Source organism: Ictalurus punctatus, chromosome 19, assembly GCF_001660625.3.
Source record: "Ictalurus punctatus breed USDA103 chromosome 19, Coco_2.0, whole genome shotgun sequence".
NCBI lineage: Eukaryota > Metazoa > Chordata > Actinopteri > Siluriformes > Ictaluridae > Ictalurus > Ictalurus punctatus.
In genome coordinates, this window is record NC_030434.2 from 18961482 (window position 1) to 18986575 (window position 25094).

The window sequence follows — 25094 nt, forward strand, 5'->3', positions numbered from 1 at the left end:
TAAAACATCACGGTATTGTATGATCTGGCCAGGCCTTACAAGACAGAATAACATTTTTTTCAACTCCATCTTAAAACAATACTCACATACCCATGCCTACATAGACATTACTGTTATTACTGAGTCACCATAATGATTTCTCCTGTCCATGCTGACCGTGAAGAGATACTCTCTCAAAAAGACTGCAACTTGGGGCGCACGTTCGCCTCACACCTCCAGGGTTGGGGGTTCGATTCCCGCCACGGCTCTATATATACATATACAATTCGTATATAGTATATAGTGTTTGTATATAACTCATAGTTATAGGTTTTTCTTAAATTTTTCACGTCAAACAGTACATGGGCGTTAATTGCAGGGCGTAAACTGGGCGTAAACTGAGGACCATACGGCCATAGGATTGTTCTGAGGAATCAATCGAGCCAATCATTTAGATTTGACGCTTTATAGCACTGCCAAGCTGCCACTGCTGGGCCCTTGAGCAAGGCCCTTAACCCTCAACTGCTCAGATGTATAAATGAGACAAATGTAAGTCACTCTGGATAAGGGCGTCTGCCAAATGTCGTATTAAATGTTAAATAAAAAAAAAAATTAACTAAATTTCATACAACTGAGAAACTCTCAGTTCAAATGTTGTCCTGAACACCCATGGGAAAAAAAAGATTGCAGTTGTTCCAGCTCTTCCTTTTATCATTAGAGGATGTTTGTATCACATTGAGGAAAAATAGATGCAAACTTTTTATTGCTATCACTTTATCATTGTATGCAATGGATATCAACTTGTGGCCACAGTGTAACTTATGCACATATCAACTGGATGAACCGTGTGCGTCCAGCAGACAGCGTCGAGTGTCGGAACACTCTGTGCCTTGTTTTCCTATTGGCTCTTGACGAAGCACGCTGCAGCGCGTCCACTCTCTCCAAAGCGTCCGCGAGTTGCAGGTGCCAATGAATGAGACGCACGTGGACGCGTCGCGCACGCGCTTCCCTTTCTCCTCGCGGTCAGCAGCGCACGCGGCGTCCTGATGAATCCTCGCGCGCGCGGCTCCTCCAACATACAATGGATTAACAGGAAAGACATGAGCGCACGCACCGAGGACGGCGTAAGCCTGTGCCAGCGGGCGCTACAGATCATCACCGAGCTGTGCCTCGCCGGCCACGTCAACCGGGAGAAATGCGCGGACATCTTTCCAACCGAGAGCAACATACCAGGTAAAAGGAGTTCAGGTAAATGTGACTAAAACATAGTTCATTTAGTTTTAAAATAGCTGTTTAAACGCTGAAGGCTACTCTTTCTGACTTTACTTCACAATTCAGTTGTGCCAGAAAGTTCTTCCTGTCAGTAGGAATACTAGAAGAATGTTTTTCTAGCACTTTATTATTATTATTTTTCCTGAAAGGAATTGTAACATTCTCAAAAGACCTGCAGCTGGAGTGCAACAGGTAGCCGCATGTTGTTGTTTTTTTTTCTTTCAGCATGACGCATAATTTTGAGGAAAACTACAGTTAATCGTTTTGTTTACGCGGTCGTGCATAGAAAATATTGCACAGATAATAAAGATTGCCTACTAAATGTGTCAGAACTGTGGAAATGTAATCCACCACTTATTTCACACATAATAAACTTGGACTATAATTAATTATCCCACGCCATGTGTTCAAGCTCACTATACTGACTTTATTCCTAATTAGGAAGAAATTATCACATTATAGCCTATTTAGTGTGGTATCTTGAGGGGAAAAGCATATTCTCAAACACACTTCATATTTCCATCATTATATGATTATATAGCCTATGTTTGTGCTTTTACAGGTGACATATGCATGCAGGCATGCTAATTAAGAAATAGTTGCAGGATTGTAAATGTCGAAAGACACATGCTCCTGACACAAAGGTAAATGTTTCTGAAGGATTAATTATTCGATTGAGCAGCAGGACCATGAAGCCTAGTCTGCTGCTATGGTGACACATGTGTCTTAGAAACGTGTCTATTGCATTACCTCCAGATATGACAAGATGGGACCACCCCTCACTCACACACATACTCATAGATATACATATACATATACACAAACACACATGAACACATACCCATGTGTAGTTTAACTTGTTTGATGTTTCACGTGTTGATTCAGGATGTATCCGTTCTTTATTGGTTTGTAGATGTGTAAAAGTAGCAGATTGTATGCAGATATGACTTAGATTCTCAGACACTTGTGACACTTTAATAAAAACCCATGTCAGATTGATTAAACATGAGGAATGACAATGCTGATAAACTGTGTGATTTATTCACACTATGACATTGTGTCATTTTTTTCTATTAAAAGTTTGACTGCATATAATTCTGTTCCCTTCTCTGCAATACAGTATTGTAAGTCTTCTTCCTTTCTTATGCATTTCCTTCTTTTTTCTCTCTCTGTCTATTACTCTCTTCCTTGTGTGTCCTACACTTTCATTGCTGCTGGCCTTTTCTGTTTGTCTCATCTGTCCTTTCAATTCTTCACTTTACCCCATCATCTTTTTCTTCTGTGCTCATTTCTCAACCTCTCCTGTTCTTCTCTTCCTCTCTTTCCTCTCCTCTATTTACTCTCAACCTCTCCCTCTGCCCTCTCAATGTTCCTCCCCTGAACCATGTCTCATTGCCTGTAGACATCTCTGTAAGTCTCCTAGCTGTGCTCGTGGGTTTCTGTGGACTCGCCCTGTTGGTAGTCTCTCTCTTTGTGTTTTGGAAGCTGTGCTGGCCCATCTGGAGAAGCAAAGCAATCTCTTCACACAGCGAGACTGTCTCCCAAGGGGTGCTGCCCGAGGCACCAGCGCCCGCACCTCTTGTCCCGCCGTCTCTTCCAGAGCGCCAGGGCTTACAAGCCGAGAAGCAGGAAAAGAAAGAGGAGGAGGAGGAGGAGCAGAGGAGGAAGGTGCCTGAGGTGAAGGTAAACGGTTGTAGGTCAGTGAAATCTCTTGAGGCAGCCATGAAGATCAGCCAGACATCTCCAGACATCCCGGCTGAGGTGCAGCAGACAATACGCGGACGCCTCAGTAAGAAGACCAAGATTCAGAAACAGAGCACTGAACCCACCTCCTTCTCCAGGTATCCAGATCCTCCTAGCTTCTCTCATGAGCTTCTCTCTATTTGAACTCCCGTAACTCCTCTCAGCTCTCCAGGTTCATTAAACTCCTTTCAACTACTTCTCTAAAAAAGCTCAACTCCTATAAGCTTCTCTCTTCTTCTCCTAGTTTCCTAAAACTCTTACCAGAGATCCCAGGTCCCTATAGATCTGAATTCCTCTCACCCTTCAAATCTCTGACCAGTTTCTATCAACTCCTCTCAGCTTACCTAGCACTTTTTGCTCTTCTTGTTCCATGGGCACAGCAGATCTTAAAATGATACATTAAATTTTTTATACAAAAAAATTAAACAGTCCTAAAAACAGTGTCTAGCATGAAACTATAAAATGTTTGCTTCATTTGCTCTAATTATTAAAAAATATTTTAAAAGATTGTGGCATTGGTAGTTTGCCACTTCACTTTAGGGTCATGGGGTTGATCCTGAGCTTGGGTTACTGTCTGTGTGGGTTTCCTCCCAGTTCTTGATTTCTTCCCACTGTCCAAAAACATGCCAGTAGGTGGACTGGCAAATGTAATTTACCTGACCAAGATAAAGCGCTTATTGAAGACAAATTAATGATTTATATGAAAAAAAAGACGAGTTTCATCCCTGTGACAGTTCCTCCATCTATTTTGCACAACTGTGCACATACATACATGGGCCATCAGGATTTGGGGTGTGGTTAAACATTCATTCATTTATTAAATCTATACTATCATTTATATTTACAGGTCAGCAGCTCCAAGGTAAGGGGACTTCACATTTACATCATCAAATTCTGAGGCCATTATAAAGCAAATTTCTTTTTTCATCATAAGCAAAAATAAATGCAGATTATAATACAGGTCACTATATATTACTATGTGCAGTATAAAGGAAAAAGGACACACAGTTGAGTCATTTGTTAGTTTTAATCCATTTGCATTTTATATATGAGTAAAGTAGAGTCTGAAAAATAGAGTCCAAATCCAAGAATATTTTTTTATGTAATTGTGAACATTTAGCACAGATTTGATCTTTAAAATGCTATATAATATATTGAAATTTTAGCAGATTTCTCAACCAGGTAAACTATTTGTCACATTTGTCCCAGTTTTATAAAAAATAAAAATAAAAAAATAAATAAATAAATATATATATATATATATATATATATATATATATATATATATATATATATATATATATATATTGAACAAAGTATGAACTGATTAACTTTGTATTTACAAATGTAAAATGAAAACTCCATTTAGTAAGGGAAGCAGAACTTGTAGTCCTTGCTGCCTCACTAGTTATCAAGGTTGTTGCAATTAAGGAAAGAAATCAGTGCACAGAGGATTCAGTATTAGAACTAATTAATAATGTTTATATCAGATTTAAAAGCTTGTGACGGCATCGTTTGCTATTTTCACTCCATGTCTGACAGGGCTGAAACAAGCCCCCTACCTTCTTTCAGTAGCCCTGTAATCACTATAGCCTTCCAGCCTGAGCATCCAAGTCACGCTGCCATGACAACGGCAATTAAACAATCAGCTGTTCTCCTCTTTGTTTGGTTCTCGACACTACACTTAAAGCGAAAGGAGTTGTAATTAGTATTGCCATGCAATAGAACCGACATACTGTAAGAGCCTGTGCTGCTGGGGACGTAACGAACAGCTGCGCTCCTCTACTGATGGTGGCCATTATTGAGTTCCCACAGAGCTGCCATTAAAACTCTGATGCAGCCTAATAAACTACGTATCTCCTAAATTACATGTTGATAGGATACAGAGAACGGGCAAATGAGGGAGCTTAAAGGTCAGCTGTAAAAAATGGGACAAGGATCGTTTTTTTCTCCTGCTTCATTCATTTAGACGCTGTCTCATTGGTTTCTATCATGTCTTCTACTTTATATTTTATTATGTGACCTGTTTTTCTTTTGCTGATTATTTGTATGGATTATACAGTTACTAGACTTAACACATGACCACAGTTAATTTCTGGTTATTTTCTCCAGTCACGTTTACTTGGAGCTGCTGAGGTGGTTATTCACAGTTCCCTCCTATTGGAACAGCAAGGCCAATTCATTTGCTTTGTCTGTAGACTGGAGACATTTGGGTTTAAGATCAAAAGATGAATATGAGAAGAGAGGTTAAAATTTTACCCTTTATTTTCTGGTATCTATAGGTAAATTTGTTAAACAACATAGAACATAGCACATTTTTGTTTCAGAACACCCAATTTGTAGGCAAGCAAAAACATTGTGGAACATGTGACTGACAGGTGTGTCCTGTTAGATTGATTGTTTAAACAATAAATAGCTCTGAACATCTACTCTTGGTTTTAGCTTTCCGTTTAACATGTGAAGACTGCAGTTGTTGTTAAAAAAGATAAGCCAACAAGAAGATCAGAGAGCTGTCTATGGGAGAAAAGCAAACCATTTTGAATCTGAAAAAGAGGGAAAATCTATCAGAGGCATTGCACAAACACTGGGCATAGCCAATACAACAATTTGGAATGTCCTGAAAAAGAAAGAAACCACTGTGTACTGAGTGACAGACATTGAATGGGTTAGCGAAGGAAAATAACAACAGCTGATGACAGAAACTTTGTGAGAGCTGTGAAGAAAGACCCAAAAACAACAGTCGGTGACATCACCAACAACCTCCACAGGGCAGTGGTGAAGGTGTCACAATCCACCATTCGAAGAAGACTTCGAGAGCAGAAATATAGAGGCCATAGCACAAGATGTAACCGACTTATCAGCAGTAAGAATCAGAAAGCCAGATTGGAATTCACAAAGAAACACAGAAATGATCCACAAAAGTTTTGGAACCAAGATTAACCTCTACCAAAGTGATGGAAAGGCCAAAGTGTGGAGAAAGAGAGGATCTGTTCATGATCCAAAACATACAAGCTCATCTGTGAAACATGGTGGACGTAGTGTCATGGCTTGGGCTTGCATGGCTGCTTCTGGAACAAGTTCACTAATCTTTATTGATGTTGTAACTCATGATGGTATTAGCAGAATGAATTCAGAGGTTTACAGGAACATTTTGTCTGACAATTTACAGAGAAATGCATCCAAATTAATTTCGAGGAACTTCATCATACAGTAAGACAATGATCCAAAACACACTGCCAACACAACCAAAGACTTTATTAGGGTGAAAAAGTGGAAGGTTTTAGACTGGCCAAGTCAGTCAACAGACCTTAACCCAATTGAGCAGCATTTCAGGGGAGAACTGAAGGGAGAACCCCCCTGAAACAACAACAATTGAAAGAGGCTGCAGTAAAAGCCTGGGAAAGCATCACAAAAGAAGAAACCAGCAATTTGCTGATGTCAGTGAGTCGCAGGCTTGATGCAGTAATTGCAAGCAATGGATATACAACCAAAAATTAAGTGTTATTTACTTTAATTTACTTCAAGCCTCGTTTGTTCCTATAATATTGCTCGCCTAAAAATTGGGTTGTCTGATACAAAAGGTTCTGTGTTTTATGTTGTATAGCACATCTAGATGTAAAATACCAGGTAATAAAAGCTGAAATTCTAAACTCTCATCTCATAACCATCTTTTGTTCTCAAACCCAAATATTTTTGTTTTGGTGTATACCAAAAACAAATTAATTGGCCTTACCATTCCAATAGTTTTGGAGGGGACTGTAATGATGTGTTACTATGACATAATGTTATAATGTTGTACAGACTACAAAACAATATTGAGGCCAATATAGTATTAGTATAGCTATTACATGGCAACTATTTTATTTACAAATGTTTGAGGCACTTAGAAATCAATTGAATTAGACCATTCTTGTCACATGAGCCTAAGCATGAAGATGACTGATACTACTAATATTACTAATGCTACTTATTACTACTACTAAAAAAACCCTTTATTTAAATCTGGAAATGATGCATAAAAACATATTGAAGTCACTGACATTGTGACATGGAAATCCTTTAACCAAATACTCAAAGCAAAGAGAGTTTTGCTCATTTCTGCCAAATAATTAAGTGAATAGTATGTATTGAGTATGATGTTTCACAACTTAAGTTGTGGCCTCAAAATATTAATTCAAGGCCTCAATGTATTAATTTGTGGCCACACCTTATTAAAAACTACAGCTCCATACTGTTCTCCATTATTCTTTTTCATGTGGACAGTAAGCCACTTAATTCTATGCAATACATCCTCAGTAGTCCCAGTGGCCTTATACCATATTGGCCAGACTTCCTTGAGAACACAGTTACATGAGCAGTTTCATCTTACTGAAAGAGAAATGGGTTGTCTTTCCCCGCTTTGCCTCTGTTGGCATGTCTGCATGGTCACATGGCACAGTGGAGCAGCTATGTTAAAGTATAAACATGCCAAGAGGGCTGTGCTGTTGATAGCCTGAAAAAAACACAAGCTGTTAAATGTGTGAATCGTGCCGCTTTTGTCCTCTGTGGTTGCTTGTTTTTCTCCTATATGCAGAAGCAGAGATCTCCTACAATTTCCTCTAACTGCATTCTAGAGAATATCTAGAGAAAACCAATGAACGAGAAATAAATAGTGTTTGTCATAAATACTTTAGAGCAGCACTTAGAATGAAAATGTTCAGTCATAAAGGTTAATTTGTGACAGGAACACTAAGTTTTTAATATGGGTTCAGTCTGTGAGGAGATAATGGCTTTGAAATTGCCACTTTCTGGCCATCTGGTTGTTAACATGGACACATTATTCTTGCGTCAGGCTCAGCTGGGTCTGGCCATGTTGGGCAGCTAATCACCAGCTGAGGAGAGCCAAATGGAGGAATGAGAGGCTTATTGTAATGATTTTTGTATTCATCTTGAAGAAAGAGATAAAATGGTAAACCTAGACAAATTACGTTAGCACTATCCCTTATGGAACAGTTAAACTGACTGAAATAATTTCCTTTTTAATACAAGACTGCCCACATGAGATTTGAAGACACCAGAGAAACACCAAAAGAGAATAATAACAATATGACACAGTGGATTTCTTATTAAGAAGAGTCATGCATCAAATACCACGGAGGGGATATTTTTTTCTCCCCTATGGAAATGTGAGTGTTATTGGACTGAGCTGAATATCCCTATGAAGGATTATGTCACAATTATTAGTATTATTTACTGAATTCATGTGGCTTGTTTGCAGTTTGATCGTCACAGACTTCTAGAACATGACTCTGCTACTGAATATCGAAAGGTCTGAGCAGTTGTTCAGCATTTGTCAGTAAAACTTCATTATTTTTGCTGATTCTCATGACTCATTGAAAGAATCTGCTGCTCACACACTGGCTATTCAATCATATTATTCCTTTGAGTCACATATTTTGTAAACTCATTAATTTGCTAATATTCAAATATTACAATTATTTTTATAACAGGTGAGCAGTACAGGCACATTGATACAGTAACAGGCCGAGAGCAGGTGGAACTTTCAAGCCCTTTTAGACATGCCATATCTATTGTTGACCACAATTACAAGTGTCAAACACCTTTCAAAGGTTTGTACCGTAGTGTGCAGTCGCAACTGAGTGTAAACAGTTTTTTTTCTACCGCGAAAAGTGCCAGTTGCTAGGTGACATTAAGCCAAAGTAAAAAGCCATGGTATAGTTTAAATATGGAAGTCATTATGCATCTGAGGACATGGGCTGAAGATCCATTACCGGAATAGGGCTGTTTGTTCATTTAACAATAAATTCTTAAAAACAATCTGAGTGGCTCTGTGAGTCAAATCTACAACCTCTCCAGCAGCAGAAGAAGTGAGAAATGAAGCAAGCATCTGACATAATTAATATAGTTATTTGGATAAATGGAGATGGGGCCGATTGGGAACAAGAAGTAGCCGTGAAATTTGCTTTAATGTGGCCCCCTACATTTGTCCAACAAATAATAGTGCATCACCAAGTATCACGACCTGATTGGTGATACTCTTAGAGCTTCTCCTCTGCTGGGGCCTGCAAAGTTTCCTCTTTGGTTCACTTGTATTAGATATCACATGCTTTCACATAAACTACAGCAATCAAATAAGCAATATGCTGAAGGCATTGAAGCCATTTGTGTTAACTTTATGAATATCTTTAATAAAACATTGACTTAATTGAGTGGTAAGCAGTTTTTCTGTCAATTTCAATTTTACCAGCCAGCATGTCCTTTTAAGTAGATTAGGAAATTTTCTAAAATTCTAGTAAAAATTCTAGCACAACACAAACAAGTTACTAAATACAGGCTGTTGTAAAAGAATGCCTTATTTTGCTATCTAGACCCTGCCATTGAGTATTTGCTTTCTCAGTCCTGCTCTCCATATCATCACAATCAGCAGCAGCCAATTTGGAAATAAAAAATTAATTCATTTTTTTAAACAGCTTGCTACATTTACAAGCCCAGCTTTTTCTTTATTTCTTTTCTCACACTGTCCCCAACACCTGTTTGTTTCCCTAGCTTTGTCTCTAGTGTTGTCTAGGAATATTGAGTCACCCATAGGGAAAATTTCAGAACTTCCTGATGGCTAGTCCGCCTTGAGCTTCTAGGCCTACCTCTGAAAATGGCTCGTTTTTTGGACTTTGATATGTCTATATTCTTCTGGAATAACTCATCTCATTTCTTGCTAGACACAATTCCTTTCGTCGCCTTCTCCGACGGCAGATGAATGTCACCAGTGTGGACTTTACCATGGACACTCTGCCAGTGAGACAATCCTCAGCAGTCAGCATTGGACGCATAAAGCCAGAACTCTACAAGCAGAAGTCTGTGGACTCAGAAGAAGGGAACAAGGAGCCAGTGGAGACATGTGGCAAGCTTAGCTTTGCACTGAAGTACGACTATGAGGAGCAGGCTTTAGTTGTGCGCATCCTTAAAGCGCTGGACCTGCCAGCCAAGGACTTCACAGGTACCTCCGACCCCTACGTAAAGATCTACTTGCTCCCTGAGCGTAAAAAAAAGTTCCAGACACGGGTCCATCGAAAGACACTCAACCCTACATTTGACGAGGTATTCTGTTTCCCGGTGGAGTACGATCAGCTGTGTAACCGCAAGTTGCACTTCAGCGTCTACGATTTTGACCGCTTCACGAGTCATGACATGATCGGCGAGGTAGTGGTGGACAACCTGTTTGAGCTCTCAGACCTGTCGCGTGAGGCTGTAGTCTGGAAGGACATTCTCGCATCCACTACAGTAAGTAGATTGTGTTTTCTGTGAGTGTGGTATTAAATGTTTTCAATGTTTCTTTAACTCATCCTGTTTGCATTTCAAAAGAAAGAAAAACCACAAGTATAATCAACATAATCAATGATCCAGATCATATACTTACTGGCAGGCCATTGTCTCTCAAAAACTACAGCCCACAAGCACCAATATGGCAAGAGGATTACAGGGTATTTCATTAACAAGTGAATTGATCTGTTATGCAAACCCAGGTGTGAAGGAGGGCTCAGCACAAAACTGATTCACCCTTCCGGACACCCACACACCTAATCCAAAGAGAGACAAAATTAGCTCCCTGCTATGCCATGGGGAACTACAGACATTAGACATGACTAATGCTGCAGACTTTGATTAGCCATGTCCTGCCATCCCACTTCAGTGCTGTAGACATGATTCTGGAAAAGAAGGCAAACATGACTTGTTTTCTTTCCATGTCAGCCTTTGGATATGTTCTATTGTCTGGTTGGCTTCTTCATCCCACTCCAAACGACGCCTCAGCAGATCTCTCAGTTTATGTAACAGCTTCAGTCATAGTGTGTCACAGCCATGTTTTTTCTCTTGAAAAATGCTGTTATCTTTTCACACGGAAGTCTTCTGTGCTATAAACAAGTGTTCTCATCTTAAGGACGTAGAAGTGACTATTTCCCCAGTCTTAAGAAAAGCACTATATACTTAAAAGACTACCACAGCACTGCTGAATCCTCTAATCTGATTGGTCAGAAGGTGTTGATTCATTTTCAGCTCGGACAGTAGTACTGGCTGAATTCCAGATCACAGGTTTCAAATCAAGTGCTCGTTGTAATACATTTCTTTAGTAACCACTAATTCACAGGGACCTGTAAAGCACATGCATTACAGAATATACAGTAAATGGGTTGGAAAAAAACAAAGCAAAGTCTATCTCTAATCATTGATATGGTGAAGCTTTCTGTAAGGAAATTTATTTATGTTTGACAACATAAAATGTAACCATCAAAGGTTAAAACTATGATGACTTTTTAAAATGAATAAATAAAAAATTGCAGTTGCTGTAAATTTCTGTGGTATAAGAGCAATAAAACACTATAGGATGTGCTCTTATATGACTTCATGCAGCACACCACCCCAGCATTGGTTATTTTCCCAAAACTGCATTCCTTACTTGTTCAACTTCTATACAAATAACATAAAATATGCATATCAACAAACACATAAGCAGATGCATATCTTAGTCTTTTTTCCTTGAATAGATGCAAGCCACTCTCAAGATGTATTTGCCCCCTCTGTCACCAGCAGTGTACTTGTTTATAATCTGGTAGTTATTATAAGATAATAAGACAAACTGGAATTGAAATATCAAATTTGACCCATGTTCTAAAATATTCATCAGATATGAGCACAAGTACAATTAAAACATTTGTGGCTAGACCTTATCAGACTCAGTTAACTCTCAGTGAAGCAAATGTGTTTTCTAATTAAGTCCACTTGCCCCACTGCAAAGCTCAGGTGGATATAAGGAAAGTTGACCCTTTTTTGTTTACTGCTGAAAGTTGTGTTCTCTCTGCGGTGACTCACTCACACTGAGCCCTAATCTCCACTCTGGAAAGTTTGACACATCAGTCGCCGCAGGATTGATAAACACTGATTGTTGTGTCCGCGCATTTCATTTCATCTCCTTATTGTTGTTTAGATGCCTCCGAGTACTTCAGTCTGTGTACAATTTTGTTGGTATGGCTGCGTATTATTGTCCCTGTCACGTTTTGACGGTTTGATGTGTTATGTCTGTGAACTTGTCATTCTCTATTTCTTTGTCTGCCAGTCCTTATTTGCTTATCACACACGTCTTAAGCTCTAGTCATGAAAAGCCACAATATCTCACAGGAATTATTTAATTGAAAAATTATGCAGTCCTTCCAATCTGGAGGTGTGGCTCTCTAGGACAGCTTAATCTTGGATAAATACTTTCTATTGTATTTTTCCTCGTCAAATTGTATTGCATCAGTACATACAAAAAGGTTGTACATTTTAAGATTTTGATTTGTGTAATATTTACTGTTTATTTCATGGTTGTTGTCACAGAAGATTGGAAGTATATCATAATAAATTGAATATCATCTTTATTACTAGTCAATATCTGGTAAGATGAAAGAGCTTGTAATGGAACCAGCTGCTCCCTGAACTACAACTGTAGAGACAATCTGGTTACTCAGATCACCCAGAATAGACCATGCCATTGATTTGCAGCCTTGAGAAGTCACTCTTCCCCCTCACATTCTAACACTCCATTTCATCCCAAGTTGACACCGTGAAGTTTAATTTGGGTACCGCATGTTGCTGCACATGCATCCTATGGTTGAATGATGGTTAACATTACAAAAAAGGGGCAACCCCTTACACTAGTGTTCTTTCAGTTCAACTCAATATACAGTATATTTATACCTATATGGCTTTTAACAATAGACAATACCACAAAGCAGCTTTATAGAAATCCAAATGTACATCCATAACGATCAAGCTAGAGATGACTGTGTCAAAGAAAAACTCCTTGAGATGACATGAGAAAGAAACCTAAAGAAACCAGACTCAAAAAGGAACCCATCCTCTTCTGGGTGATAGCAGATAGTGGGATAATAAGTATTTATTCTTCTACAGCTATATACTATAAAGGCAAGCAGTACTAATTGTTTTGAAAGGATGTCCCGTTCAAGTGAATAAAAGTCTTGGGATGAGCACAGGTCAGGTTTTATGATTACAGCAGCAGAAGCAGTAAGCAGTTCCTCATTAATGCTTCAGTACTTAAGAAGTCAAATGTTAACATGGTAGGTAGTTCTTCATTAATTACTCCTCAGTATAATTAACTGTGATTTTGATGATTAGTAATCATTGTGAACCATTATTTAAAAAAAAGAAAATGATCTGGGAATCAAATGGTACATATAATAAACATTCCAATGCATTTTAAATAAGAAAGATTTCTGCTTAATAGTGCACCAGTTTCTAATTTATTTGACCATAAACACAATATTATTTCAAGAGCATGATTTAGGGGAAAATAGCATTTCAGACTGAATGTGCATTTCAACAGTAGTGCTGCTGCAATTCTAATAATAATAATGCTTAATGGAGGACTCAGGTCAAGTAATACCCAGTGTACAGTACATTCTGGACAGTAATTTCTCTGTATCTAATAGGAACATGCAAACAATTACCATGCCCTCCACTAATATTGGCACCTTGGTAAATATGAGCAAAGAAGGCTGTGAAAAATTGTCTTTATTGTTTAACCTTTCGAAATTTGGGTCAAAACATTCACAAAAATACTCTGCTCTCATGGATTTCAAACAATTGCAAACCCAACACAGGTTTATCAGAAAATATCATTGTTAAATATAGGTGTGCAACAATTATTGGTACCGCTATGAATTAATATGAGAAAAATATATTTGAAGTATATTCCCATTGATATTTTACGTTGTTTTTTTTTTGTTTGTTTTTTTTAGTATACCTGGGTGACTAGGAATAGGAACTTATTCAACCATGACTTCCTGTTTCACAGGGGTATAAATATGATTTAACACATAGACCAAATTCTCTTAGTCATTCATAACAATGGGTAAGTCCAAGGAATATAGCTGTGATGTGCGGCAAAAGGTTGTTGATCTTCACAAAATGGGAAGTGGCTATAAGAAAATAGCACAAGCATTGAAAATGGCCATTTCCACCATCAGGGCAATAATTAAGAAGTTCCAGTCAACTGGAAATGTTAGGAATCAACCTGGAATTGGACGTGTGTCTATATCGTCTCAACGCACTGTGAAGAGGATGGTTCGAGTGTCAGAAAATCTCCAAGGATCACAGCTGGAGAATTGCAGAAGTTAGTTTGATCATCTGGGGTCAGAAAGTCTTCAAAACTACAACCCGAAGTCACCTACATCACCACAAGTTGTTTGGAAGGTTTTCAAGAAAAAGGCCTCTACTCTCATCCAAAAACAAACTCAAGGGTCTTCAGTTTGCCAGACACTACTGAAATCTTCAAATAGGATCGGGTTCTATGGTCAGATGAAACCAAAATAGAGCTTTTTGGCAATAAACACCAGAGGTGGTTTTGGTGCACACAAAGAGGTAGCCATAGGAAAAGTACCTCTTGCCCACGGTTAAATACGGTGGAGGCTCTTTAATGTTTTGGGGCTGTTTTTCTGCCAGAGGACCTGGACATTTTGTTAGGATACATGCCATCATGGGCTCAACAGATATTAAACGAAAACCTGACTGCCTTTGCCAGAAAGCTTTAAATGGTCCGTGGTTGGATCTTCCAGCAGGACAATGATCCAAAACATACATCAAAATCAACACAAAAATGGTTTACTGACCACAAAATCAAGGTCCTGGCATGGCCATCCCAGTCCCATGACTTGAAACCCATAGAATACCTGTGTGGTGAACTGAAGAGGAGAGTCCACCAGTGTGGACCATGAAATGTGAATGATCTGGAGAGATTCTGTATGGAGGAATGATCTTGTATCCCTTGCCATGTATTCTCCAACCTCATCAGGCATTATAGGAGAAGACTCAGAGCTGTTATCTTGGCAAAGGGTGGTAGAACAAATTATTGACTAAAAGGATGCCAATAATTTTTGCACACCTATATTTAACAATGATGTGGGTATGTGTGTGTGTGTGTGTGTGTGTGTGTGTATATATATATATATATATATAATATATATATATATATATATATATATATATATATATATATATATATAATATACACACACACAAATATATATATATATATATATATATATATATATATATATATATATATATATATATATATATATATATATATATATATATATATATATATATATTTTATAAAACTGTGTTGTGTTTGCAATTGTTTGATAGCAGAATATTTTTGTGAATGTTTTGAGCAGAAGATCAAAAGGTCAAACAATAAAAACAGTTTTTCACAGCCTGCATTGCTCATATTTACCAAAGGTGCCAGTATTAGTGGAGAGCACTGGATGTGCAAGGATGTTTTGAACCACTTTTGTCATTTTGTACCACTCTTGTCAATGATCGATTATAACATTCTCGTCAAGGATCATTTGTAACACTCTTGAGTTACCATGTGTTGCAACAGAATAACTGAGAGGTTTCAGCATTTGTAGCATTTCTAGATCATGGTTTAAAACAATGACAGAGCAGTCTTCAAAATGTTTTTTTTTTTTTAAATGGATGATTAAAATATTTAAAAACTACTGTATTTAGTTGATTATTTACTTTGTACTACATGGATCCCAAAAATAGCATAAACAGGAAAGACTTTCCATCTAGTCATAGGTATTTTTTGGCATTCAAATCTTGAGTACATATAATCAGCAGTCACTGACCACTACCTCTTGTATTACTCTAGTGGATTATGGGTAAAGGCTTTGATTATTCACACAACATAATAAATAACAGTGTTGTGTCAATCAATTAATTAATTAATTAATTAATTAGTGTAAGAAGCAAACAAAAAAACGAATACTCAACGTGTCACACAACATGTCATTAAACTTATCAAGTCATTATACTTTTAACAGCACAGTGGATAAATATTGAAAATGATCATGCTTTCTTAATTTTTTTATTGTTTATTTTACACGTATTAAAACACTAATTAAGCAAACATTTAACCCCCTAGCACATATCGATGGTGTATATTCATAGTATGTTCATAGTCCCAGCAGGGGCAAAGAAAGTCTTTAAGAATTTGCTTTATTTTATTTTCCAACAAGTATCATCAGTGGAGTGTTTTTATTTTGCTGTAGTAATCTAATGATATGTGATGTGTGTGCGAAATATCTTTGTGCTTCTCCGCAGGAAAGTGTGGATTTGGGGGAAATTATGTACTCCCTCTGCTACCTTCCCACGGCTGGCCGGATGACTCTGACTGTCATCAAGTGCCGAAATCTAAAAGCCATGGACATTACTGGCTCCTCTGGTGAGTATGGATTCATGCACACCTAAAGTATATAACGTTACATTTGCTCAAGTAAAGGGTCTTAAACCATCATGGTGGTGACTTAGCGGTTAAGGCTAAGGCTAAGGCTCTCGGCTCTGGGTTATCAGACGGTCCCAGCACTGCCAAGCTGCCACTGTTGGGCCCTTGAGCAAGGCCCTTAGCCCTCTCTGCTTCAGGGGCGCTGTATCATGGTTGACTGTGTGCTCTGACCCCGACTTCCTAACAGGCTGGGGTATGCGAAGAAAAGAATTTCACTGTGCTGTAATGTATATGTGACCAATAAAGACTCACTATCACTATTATTTCTTAGTTTCAGCAGAAATACAAAAGTTAACGTGAAGAAGACATAGACATTGTCTGTTTAATGGTTGTGTAAAGTTTGAATCCAGACAAGAGTGCTTGCTTCCTCAGACCCGTACGTTAAAGTGTCGCTGATTTGTGATGGTCGAAGGCTGAAGAAACGGAAGACCACCACTAAGAAGAGCACACTCAACCCTGTGTACAACGAGGCCATCATCTTTGACATCCCTCCTGAGAACGTAGAGCAAGTCAGCCTGTCGATTGTGGTGATGGATTATGACAGGTGAGTGGTGTCATCTTACGAGTCATTTTAATCATGTGGCAGTTTTCCTGGAGCTGCACTGGCATAGTTAGTTACAACAGTTGGAGTTAGAATCTGCTGCAGAATTATTGGTGCTCTTCATAAAAATTACTGGTATAGCTGTGGCGCTGTTTACTCTGCATCAGATCACAACACACAAGTGGTAAAGTTCAGACATTTATTTTATGGAGTGCTCTTCAGCAAAGGCTTGTATTGTGCGACCGTTTCAAACAACTTGTTATTACGGAGGTAGTTCATGACAACCCCAAGAATTAACTATGACATTCTGAAATCCTTGGGTTTCTTTTGTGGCTCGTTGTCCATTTTATCAGTTCTTTTGAAAGGATGCCAGTCATTCTGTATTGACTGCATGTTATTTAATCCTAACACTGTAGTCAGAGAGATGCATATATTTAAGTGTATGGGTTTTTTGTTGTTTTGTTGTTTGTTTGTTTTATAACCACTGTATTATTCCAGCTGCAAACTAGTGCACCATAATGCTATACTATATTACTATATTTCTCACCAGAGTTGGACACAATGAGGTGATCGGTGTGTGTCGGACAGGACCCGATGCAGAGGGGCTGGGTCGAGACCACTGGAACGAGATGCTGGCCTACCCACGCAAGCCCATCACCCACTGGCATGCCCTGTGTGAGGTAGGGAGAAGATACCATCAGTTCATCAACTTACCTATGGCATCTTTCAGTGTGTGACATATTAACATATTAAAACTGTTGAAAAATAATCAGTAGATTTTGGATACTTCAGTATAGAAATTATTCCATTCTACAGACACCTAATGTTAATTACCTCTATTTGTGCTGAAAGTGTATGTGCTATTAAAGCCATGAGCTAAACTGTGATGTGATTGACAGCATAATGGTCATATAACACATGTGTGTTTTGATTTGAGTTTATCAGCATGATATGAATGTTATCCTTCTTTAATATGGATGTTAAACAAGGTGTATGAAATACATAAAATGTAGGTTAACGTTGATGTGTTTCTGAATTTGCTGTTGTGTTTTCACATTTGCTGTGATGGTTTTGGTTTTGCTGTCGTGTTTTTAGTTTATTTTTATTTATTTATTTTTTATTTGCTGTTGCATTTTTGGTTTGTTGATTTGTTTTGCAGTTATGGGCCACCATACCTACCTGTTTGCTTTTTCCCAAGCAGAAAAAGCATATAAGGCTATGTCCACATTAATCCGGATAGATCCGAAAACTGCATTTTCATTTTAAACGCTCTTCGTGGAAATACAGTGGCATTTCCAAACGTTTTCCAAAAATTGCTCGTCCACACCGAAACGTCTGAAAATGCTTACATACCTATACTGTGCATGTATAAAAACATAAGAAGCTTTGGCCTGCATCATCTCCATCAGGCATTTATTTCTTTTCTATTCACTATCTTATAGCAATTGTGAGTGAACATTCTGTCCCCTTTGGAAAAAAAAATCAATCTGAAGGTTGTACTAAGTGCAACATTATTTTTTAACCATGGTATTTAAACAGGCACAACAACTGCAGTACAACATCATCCACCATCTTCTTTGTTTTGTGTTGAATGGGTCACATGACTGTGTCACATGACTAAAAATACATCATTGTTTTTGAATAGCTGCGTTTTCTCAGTCCACAACACAATGCAAAAACAAGCGTTTTCAAATTTATCCATTTGACAGAGCGTTTTTGAAAAGATCAGTTTTCGCTGGACAAAAATGCCATCTCAGTGTGGAACGAAGGCCAAACGTAGAGAAAAAGATGCGTTTTCAAATTTATCCAGATTAGTGTGGACATAGCCTAAGAGTGCAAATGAGGATTTAATCAGCCTGTGTGTGCTCATATATCTAACACTCTCTCTCTTAATGTTCTTTCCAACAGTGGCCGGGAAGGGGATCCAGTTTTGAAAGCCAGGCTTCCTGCCCTTCACCTAAACCTCCACAGACTCCATGACCACAATGAGATTCTGAAAGACACAAATCTTTTCACACAGCTTAATGGCCATGTTTTTGGTTTGTATCACCAGATATCGCTTTTTCTCTTGTTGTAGCTTGTAAAATTCCAGAATTTTGCCAGAGGATAACATGCAGTGCAGGTATCCCATGTACACACAGCTAATGTGACTATTACCTCTAGAACCTGTGCTGAAAGTGTGTGGGTTAAAAGCAATGGGTGATGCAGCAAATTTATTGAATGGTGTTGTGATGGAATGTGATGTTTGACAGTATAATGATACTACATTAGTGACATATTAGTAGCCTTTCAATTTTTGTCTTTTGCATAATAGAAAAAAATGATGAGAATATTTGATGTTTTAAATATTTATTTTTTTAACTGACAACCATAATAGTGTCATGTGAATTTGAAATCTAACCTTATTTTGTGTGTGATTTGGAAGTTAAAACAGCAGCCCTGAATAGTCACATGACTGATGTAGATATATGATGTAGATACACATCTATGGTAAAAAAAAAAAAAAAAAAAATGTATGCAAATGTTTATGCTCCTGCTTTATGGGTACGTATACATTTCTTACTTTTGTAAAGTGAATCACTTTTTTTTAAACTTTCCATTTACTATAATCACTGATCACACAGCGAAACGGAAACTGGACATTAAAGCCTAGTCTCAAAATATAGCCTATAACGAACTGTTCATCAGAAAACAGGTCACAGCTAGTCATTTCAGTTCTTTAGACACATTGTAGTGTATGCTCCAATTCTGAAGTTGGTCTTAAATGTTTAATATGCACAAACCATTTTATCCAACAAATATAGAAAAAAAAATGTATGAATTTAAATCTGCAATTTCCTGATTTGGGGAAAGACCTCAGGCTTACGAAAGCAATCCAGCGTAGTGGTGCTTCTTCACTGACAGGAATAAGAGCTAGAACCCAGCAAGCCATATGTCAAATTAAAAAAAACAACAAAACATTCAACAAGATGTTAAGAAGAGAGCAGAAATCAAACTTTAGTTAGAAAAATGAATGCGCATTTTAGGAAACGGTTTACAGCATGGAGGAGATGTAATGATCTGTCAGCCTCATGATGCTTTCATGACAGTACAGATTTTGTAAAAGAGGAAATTCACAGTAGCATATAATGTAGCATGAGGATTTATTTCTTTTATTTCTTTTTTTTTTAAAAATTATTTATTAAGTCATCACATGCGCAACAAAGGTAGTAAATTATCACAATAAAAAAATACTCATAGAGTGCAGTAACCAAAAATAAATAATGAATCATTTGTTTGTTATGATCTTTTTCACTCCTTCATGTCTCCCTGGATATAATTAAATATGCACTGAAGCCCATGTGCATAAGGCAGAGAATGCTGTTTATATCTATAGAAGTGTTTAAAGGCTCATTGCTAAAGTCTATTTTTATTGATCAATTATGAAAATTAGATATTACACTATTTTTGAAATTAAAATGTTGAAATTAAAACCATTTTTGACAGCAGTGACAAAATGAAGTATTCAGTTTCATACAAGAATGAGCTACGAAAATTGTATTTTTAAATATGAAAAATAAATTAGGTAGAATAGTTTAAGGATGAAATAAGTTATTGGTCGTGAACTTGGATTTTGGGACATTTGATTCTGTCCCTTTAACCTATCTGTTATTTCCTCTTCTTTACTTAAGACTTAGAATGTAGAGCTAAGGATAACACGTCCCAGCGAATTGTTTAACTTAAAATAGTAGTAGTAAGTACTAGTATTTTAGTTAGTAGTAAAATGAACCTTCCTGTGTATTTTGTATGGTCTTGATTTAATTCAAGTTGATTAAATTTTTTTATTTTAACTCAGTACATGCTTTGTAACTGAATAAGAAACAGGTATATCGAGGAGATTAGAAGCTTGGAAACATTTATTTTCCCAGTGGGTTGCACAAAAACAGTTGACGCAGCAGTAAAACTGAAACACCTTGCAATTATGCAAATTAGCCTCAGTATTTAAATTTTATGCAACATTCTTTGGACCAAAACTACAATCCAGAATTTACATTATGTTTGTCTGTTCCCCATAACCACTGATTTCATGTTACCATTAGCAACACAGCATTCCTAGTATGAATTAGTGATTGAGTATCCACGTAGATTTGGAAATCATATAAGATACGTGAATTTTACAACTCTCAAACAATCGGCCGCTAAAAGTGCTCTGTCTTTTAAGTGTTTGCAAAAGTAATGCAATGAACATGGCAAATATATAAAGGCTGTGTACTGTTACCTTTCATTTGCACAGTAGGACTATGTTTCTGCCCCACTAAAAAAAAAAGTAATGCGTTCTTGTAGCATGTTGACACCAGTCTCTCTATTTCCTTGATAATATTCGAAATTTTAAATATGAACTACTGAATTTTGGCGTTGTCCTTGTATTTGCACATATCCTCCTTTCCAGTGCCAACGTGCATAAATACTTGAGCGTAAATACTTGATTTTCTTGAAATATGTTGGTGTATTTCTATGGGTTGTTTGGTGATAATTTGATAAACTTGTGATCTTATATAACTTTATATACAATTTGCATCTATTGTGAAATGTTGAATTGAACTTGCTGAAAGTGCTATTCTTTGAGCCATTGAATAGTTACTTGGTAAAATCCCATGCTTTTTGTCTTACTTGTATCTGGCAAAGAAAAAAAGTGTTCACTACTCGTCGTCATGAAATGTACAGTTTTGTGATAACTTTTGTAACTATTCAGTAAATACTGAGTATTGTAATTTTACCGTGTCTGTTTCTTATGTACTTTAACTAAATAAATGCTGTTTGTCAAACTGCACGCCATGATTTTTTTCATGATGGAAATATTCAGTCCAGTGGTGGACAAATGATGAATTAATTACGTAGCCCAACAGGCAAGTGGACACGTGCTGCTTGGGAACCTAATTGACTAGGCTAAAAAGTGGCCCATAAGATTACACATTTCATTGGAGGGAATTCTCCTGATAAAGTTTTTGATGTAGCATCTTGTGATTGTGACTGAAAAAGTCACAAAGTCATTGGTGAACTAGCTATGCGCTGTCCTCACATCACAAGTAAATATATTACTCAAATCTGGCTAGTCTTTATTTTCTTTTTCTCGTTTTATTCCCCCCCACCCACTAGCTTACTCTCTCCTTTCACATGACAACTACCAGCCAAGGTGGGTGGGGGCTGTCAAGTGCTTCCTCCAAGACACACAAAGCCAACCTCCTAATTTTTTTTTCCCAAACTGCTGTTCATGCTGCATCACAGGGCAGCACAATGCACCTTAAATTCCACATGAAATCAAAATTGAAGTTTTGTGGCTTTTAGTATGAATATGTTAGTCTTAAGGTTATTTACACGCTAAACAATGACAGAATTCACATCTCTCTACCACCAATACAGAGCACCAATTTTGATGTCATCATGTTTCTCATCAGATTTTCTGTCCAATTAAATGCTTTCTAGAATTTGAAGTGTCCCACCCCCAAAATTATAAAAAATCTTGTTGCCGTTATTGAGTGAGAGAAGTAATATCAGCAAGCATGGGTTGTAAATGTGGCTTTGGCTGTTTGAATGTGTGCATTTTATTCTGTTTTCCAACTGTAAGTTGGTTAAGAAGGAAATGGCTTGAATTCATTCACTCTGAAGAAGGAACTCGTCTAGAAGTGAATCCAGTGCATCGTTATCGCTTGGGCTTGCAATCATTGTACTAACTGTCAAGTATGACTTAGCCTGGGCTGTGAGGTATTGGCTATTTAAAAAGGGGAGGATCTACTCAATATGTCCCACCCTGACTTCCTGTTTCAGTGGAAATTACATCAATAATAATAACGCTATGTGCTTCAAGGCACTTCACAGGGACTTTAAGGAAAGCTTTATTTACCCTTTCCTGCATACATGATTTCACAGATCTGGATAGTGTCATTGAGATTGATAGGGGAGAGGCAGCAGTGCCATCCCTCCCACCCAGAGAGCATGGCCAACAACATCAAGATGTGCTGCATCACCATGAAATGCATAACGCTTAGACATACACACACGCACCAAAAAAAAAAAAAAGTATATATGTGTGTGTGTGTGTGTGTGTGTATATATTTTTTGCAAAAGTCAATAGGATGATTTCTCATGTTATTGAGCCTACCTGTCTGCTGACAAGAAAAAACTCAATAGCCTGGATATGAAATCTGCTTGTCCTGGGCAACCAGTGTAGCGATTTACAAAAGTGAAACAAAATCTTGGATGGTGGATAATATTGGATATTGCTTATAGAGTACAGATACCCATGCACATGCATTAGCTTTTAAAACCATGCAGTCTGCATTGCTCAGGTTAATTACCTACAGGCTCCACATTGCTCGTGATGCTTAAGTTGTCTTCCAGAGGACTGTAAACTGCTACTGGCAAATATAATTCTGGAGAATTAACTCCAGACAGAGTATAAATAGAGGCAGTAGGGGACAGACAATTTCAGATTTGTTTTTCACCCAGCCTGATGTTGTTGTTTTTTCCCTGTCAGGACCCATAATTGAAAAAAAGCCATAGCCTTCTTGATTTAGTAACGTGCTGTTTTTAAAACATTTGTCTTTATCCCACATCAGTGACACCCCAAACTGTGAAGATGGTACCAGTAATATTCAGTAATGATGATGTATTTTCTTCAAGATGTGTCAGTCTTAGAAGAAAAATGTCTACTGGAAGAACAAGAAGTGTTCTTTATAACTACAAAGGACTGCATCAAACGTGCTGTGCCCATGGGAACACCTTGATCAGGTCGTCTTTGTAGGAGGATATCAAAATAACCGTCTGCTGCCGAGACCTGGCACTGACAGCTTCATTCAGCCGAAAAGCTAAGATCTGCAGCTCTGAATGTGTTCCCTCTTACACTTGAGCCAGTCATCTACTTTTCTTGAATGGTATTTATTAGAGGCACTGTGGATTATAGTTATACACCCACTATGAATTACTAGGATGAAAACTTTTCCAGAGAGCACAGTAGTCATTGTTCCAAAAAGTATAAGAAAGAAATTTCACATAAACTTGACGTGAATAATCCTATGTGCAAAAATGTATCAAATCACTTTAAATTACTTCAAATTACTCACTATGTTTCTTTCATGTAGTCCACGTTTTCACAGGAGTTCTTTTTCACAGTTCATGTAGTGCATGTGGTTTCATTTTGAGACCATTTTCTCACAATCATTCCATGACATGTAGTAGACTTTTCACATGTATTGTGTTTGTGATTGTGTTTTTATTTTCAGATAATGAAAAAAATAATAATAATTTAGTTTCACATGTAAGACATGTGGTTTCATTTTTCAGATTCAATTTAAGGACATAACATGGTTAAATACACCTTAACATTTGTGTGTGTGTGTGTGTGTGTGTGTGTGTGTGTGTGTGTGTGTGTGTGTGTGTGTGTGTGTGTGTGTGTGTGTATAGACATAGATTGTATAGTGTATAGACATAGATGTGTGTGTCACATAACTGTATGTGACATGTATATGGTTTTTCTCATTTGCGTCACTGTGACTTTGAAACTTAGTGTTGAGTGATACTATACGCTCTCTTCCTTGTCTAGTAAGAGCGCTAGTTCTTGGGCATCTCATATATACAGAAGAGAGCACTTGGCGAGAGAAAATGGCCAAATACCTTAAAAAAACTCAGTCAAACATGACAAAGTTTACTGTAATTAGGGGACGCATTCCAGGAATGAGAGAAAAATTGCTTCAGAGAGCTAAAATGTAACAGCTGGAAGGCAACAGGTTGCTAGGATCTGGTGATAATTTACACAATTATGCAGCTTCGTCTTACAAGAAAAAAACCCCCCACTAAGCTAGAGGTTATATAAGTGGAAATCTAGCTGTCAGTGCCTACATAGACTCTCCCTATCTGATCAAATGACTCACATTGATGCTGGCTCTGATCAGGTGTGAGACTGAGTGTGAGAATGTTTGACAGGGCCGTACAGTATAAGCATCATATAATGCATAGAATTTAAAGCACAACAGGCAGCAGAATTGCAAAAGCTTTTAATGTCTAAAAAGGAATAATTAAGGAATAAACCATGGAGTTTCTGTAGTCAGTAGTTGGAGTAGATTAATTTGTGTAAGTGTGAATTTGAGAGTGCATGGTAACCTGTGATTGACTGGTAACCCATCCAGCGTGTATTTCTGCCTCACTCCCAGTGTTCCTAGGATAGGTTTCAGATCTACAGCAACT

At 37.6% G+C, this 25094-nt stretch overlaps 1 protein-coding gene across 2 annotated transcripts; it reads left to right on the top strand.

The window, feature by feature from the left end:
* Positions 1 to 968: 968 nt before the first annotated feature.
* On the top strand, positions 969 to 21661 carry syt10 (synaptotagmin X). 2 transcript variants are annotated; one of them, XM_053688448.1, is made up of 7 exons: positions 969 to 1227; positions 2654 to 3092; positions 9711 to 10272; positions 16153 to 16273; positions 16706 to 16877; positions 17425 to 17554; positions 18783 to 21661. In XM_053688448.1, exons 1-7 carry the CDS (start codon positions 1026 to 1028, stop codon positions 18852 to 18854), a joined length of 1698 nt encoding a protein of 565 aa, XP_053544423.1. In that variant the 5' UTR covers positions 969 to 1025; the 3' UTR covers positions 18855 to 21661. The 2 variants fall into 2 exon arrangements, with proteins under 2 accessions (XP_053544423.1, XP_047018246.1); XM_047162290.2 differs by having other exon boundaries at positions 969 to 1212.
* The last annotated feature ends 3433 nt before the right edge of the window (positions 21662 to 25094 follow it).